The sequence below is a fragment of the Helobdella robusta genome (assembly GCF_000326865.2).
Source record: "Helobdella robusta unplaced genomic scaffold HELROscaffold_80, whole genome shotgun sequence".
In the NCBI taxonomy this organism is placed as follows: Eukaryota; Metazoa; Annelida; class Clitellata; order Rhynchobdellida; family Glossiphoniidae; genus Helobdella; species Helobdella robusta.
Genome location: NW_008705460.1, coordinates 429,404 through 433,173, shown reverse-complemented (window position 1 = coordinate 433,173; position 3,770 = coordinate 429,404). Strand labels below are relative to the sequence as shown.

At 43.3% G+C, this 3,770-nt stretch overlaps 1 protein-coding gene across 1 annotated transcript; it reads left to right on the top strand.

The window, feature by feature from the left end:
- Positions 1 to 327: 327 nt before the first annotated feature.
- Positions 328 to 708, top strand: HELRODRAFT_182120 (hypothetical protein; the record flags this gene model as incomplete). The annotated part of the gene is made up of 1 exon (XM_009032417.1): positions 328 to 708. The coding sequence occupies one exon, from the start codon at positions 328 to 330 to the stop codon at positions 706 to 708; it is 381 nt and encodes a 126-aa protein (XP_009030665.1).
- Positions 709 to 3,770: the final 3,062 nt, after the last annotated feature.

The following is a 3,770-nucleotide window of genomic DNA, read 5'->3' as shown; positions in this document are numbered from 1 at the left end:
TGTATATTTGTATCTACATGTACACATTTAAACATAACATTCATTTATTTATGTAATCACGTAATTTATGCATATCAATGCACATACTGTAAATAGGCAAAATGATTCGAAGCGAGAAAAATCATGTTAGTGTCACTCTGATTGACGATGAGGCTATCATATTATTATTATTATTATTATTCGAAAATTTATAAAGCGCTAATTACAAACAACAAAGTTTTTTATAATTTTATCTTAATTAGAGAGGGTACAAGGTTTGTGGGGGCTAAAGGTGGAAGATATAAGTTGTGGTAGAAGGGGGATGATGGTACGGGGGGAGTTGGTGTGATGGTAAGAGAAGAGTTGGTGGAGGTGTTGGAAGTGAGGCGGAAAAGCAATGGGGTAATTGTGGTGGTGATGGTGTTTGGAAAGGTAATAGTGAGGGTAATATCAGGATATGCTCCGCAACAAAGTAGGAAGGAAGAGGAGAAGGATAGGTTTCAGGATGATGTTTCTGACGAGATTGGGCAAGCGGGGTTGGATGAGTTTGTGGTGTTGTTGGGTGATTTGAATGTCATCTGGGGGCGGATGCAGATGGATATGAAGGTGTACATGGGGGATGGGGATATGGTATACGGAATGGTGGAGGGCGTAGAGTGTTGGAGTTGGCGGATGCACATAGCATGGTGGTGGGGAATACCTGGTTTACAAGGGAGCCTGCTCGATTAATTACATATAGGTCAGGGGAGCATAGGTCAATGATAGATTATATATTGATAAGGGCGAAGCATAGAAAGTATGTAATGAATGTGAAGGCGATACCTGGTATGTTGCAGCATAGTATGGTTGTGATGGATGTGGCATCAAAAGAAATGGGGAGAAGGAAGAAGGATAAGTTTGTGGCAAAGAGAAAGACATGGAAGTAACAGGGTGCAGAGGTGAGGAAGGCATTTGAAGTGAAGGTGGCTGAAAGTTGGGAGAGTGGTAAGGATGGAGATGTTTGGGAGAGATATAGGGACTGTGTGTTGAATACGGCAGATAAAGTATGTAGATGGACGAAAGGAAAGTGTAGACATGGTGAGACGTGGTGGTGGGATGAAGATATAAGAAAGGTTTTTGAGGTTGAGAAAAAGAGGTTTAGGGTGTGGAGAAGGGACAGGACGGGGGAAGCGAAGTTTGAGTACAGGAAGGCTAAGAAGGTTGCAAAACGGGCAGTGGCAACTGCAATGACAAAAACATCAGATAGGTTAATGAGTGAAATGGAATTTGATGTGATTCGAGGAAAATGTTCAAAGTAGCAAAGCAGTCAATGAGGGATAGGAAAGATGTTAAAGGGAATGGATATGTTTGGGATGGATCTGGCAAGTTGTGCATAGATGAGAAGGAAAAAGCTCAGGTGTGGAAAGCCCGTATGGAAAGGTTGATGAATGAAGAAAATGAGTGGAATGGAGATGTGGAATCCACGGTCACACACGGACCGATAGAGAAGGTGACGATGGAGGAAGTAGAGAAAGCAGTTAGAGAAATGAAACTAGGTAAGGTGACAGGGGTTTCGAAAGTGGCGGCGGAACATTTAAAGGCGAGTGGGGTGATAGGAATTGAAGTTATGATGAGAATTGCTAACAGTATGTTTGATGATGAAGGTATACCTGAGGATTGGCGACACAGTATGTTAGTGCCGTTGTATAAGGACAAAGGAGATGTGAGAGATTGTGGGCCATATAGGGGTGTGAAATTGCTAGAGCATGGAATGAAGGTAGTGGAGAGGGTGCTTGAGAGAAGGTTGAGAAATATAGTGATGTTCTTGGTCAGTTCACCCATCGCTTGAGTGAAAGTGATGCTTGTTGACTTAAATCCAAACAATATGTGCTTGAATTCATACAATCCATCATCGTATACAAATGCTTTCAAATATCTTGACCGTTTCTCCATTGAAATTTGTCAGTATCCACTTCGAGCGTCAAAGCCACGAATTTATCGAGTCTTACTGATCTTTTGTAGTACTTCACGCACGTCAGGGGTGGGATATCCATCACCCGCCGAATATTTATTGACGTATCTGTAGTCGATCGCCAGCCTTACAGCTCCATTCTTCTTCAGGATACCTACAACTGGACTGGCCGTTTCACTAGTGGAAGGCACAATGATCTCTTGTTCTAACATCATCTTGATCTTGGACTTCACCTCCTTTTTGAGCAGTTCTGGTATTTTGTATGATCGCATTCGTTTGGGTCTAAATTCCGAACTTACCCTGATTTCATGCTAAACCGCTGTATAAAGTCCCACCTTGGGCGCAAATATCTTTTTGAAATTTAATTACCACCTTCTTCACCTGGATTTTTTGTTTCGTAGACAAACGTGATACATTTCCAATAAACTCATCTGTCGCGTTTGCCTTCTGATCACCCTTGGGTTCGTATAGCCGTAATTTACCAAATTCTAACCCTAACCGTTTCGAAGTATGGCGCAACTGCTAACAACGGCTTCCTCAATTTGGCTGTTGAATTTCCGCATGCGATGGTGCCTTTGTCCGTTGATTTTGACGACATAGAAATGAGGAGAGTTAACCTTCACCACATACCCTGGTCCTAGCCTTCGGTTATACCACTTATTTCGTAGCATGGCAAGGATCAGTATGATGAACGAATCTCCCAACCGGAACTGACGGTCCATACTCCGCAAATTGTACTGATGAGTACATCGCTGTTGCTCCCGTCCGCATGTCTCTCAGCAAAGATTTTTGCATCTTCAAGATTACTCCGTAGAGTCTTAAATAGTCGTCTACCAATTTTCAAGGGAAGACAACGATCTCCTATCCATGATTTTTTTTAAATTGTTAAGGGACCTCGGGCTAAGCACCAAATAACATTGTGAATGGAATTACATGCGTAGTCGACGAGGGTTTCTCACGCAGACTCTATGGGACAAAAGGTAACATCCGGTGCCAACTTCGTGGTCGATCCTTTGCTAACTTGAATATCATCACTCCTGATGCCTCCGGATGACCTGGGGAATAGATCCTTAAACTGCATCCCAAACTCTTTAACATCTCTTGAGTAAGTTGGCCGGTAAAGTTGGTACCTCGGTCTGAACTGATAATCCTCGGCACCGGAAAGGTCATAAAAATCTGCAGGAGAATATCACACGTGACCCCGGCGCTGATAGACTTCATGGGATATGCTATTGGTCATCTTGTGAACAAACCACGACCACCAGTGCATAGTTTTATTGTGGACGGGTTCCCGCCTCTGGTGATATCATCGGTTCGATACATTCCATGACTAAATGGGAAAACGGCATCTCATCGTTGCTCGGAATAAAAGTGATGGTGATCCTCTCCGATGTTTGAGTTGAAGCTCTCAATTGGCAGGTTTGACATGATTTACAATCCGTTTCCTGGTCGATTTGGCTACCATGTGCCCAGCCGTTGGCGTATCATGTCCCAGCTCCAACACTGTTTTGATCCTACTAGTGGGCAAACACAGCTGTCTCACCTTGTGACCCACAACTTTATCCTTGTGATATTATACATCATCTTCAATGCAGGAGTTCTTGTTGATCTTAACATACTGCCAATATTTTTAAAGTGAGGGACAGTTTCTTTCCGTTCCATTGTGCACTCTCTCTGTTCTTCCCCTCCTACTCCCCTGCAACCATTCGTACCAGTTGTGTGTATGTCATCCTCATCTTCATTTTCCTCACCTTTGCCACCGTCATCATCACTGACTTCCTCCGGCTCTATTACAACACCAACGTTACGTCTTCTTCCACTGTTTGTCCACCAACAGCTC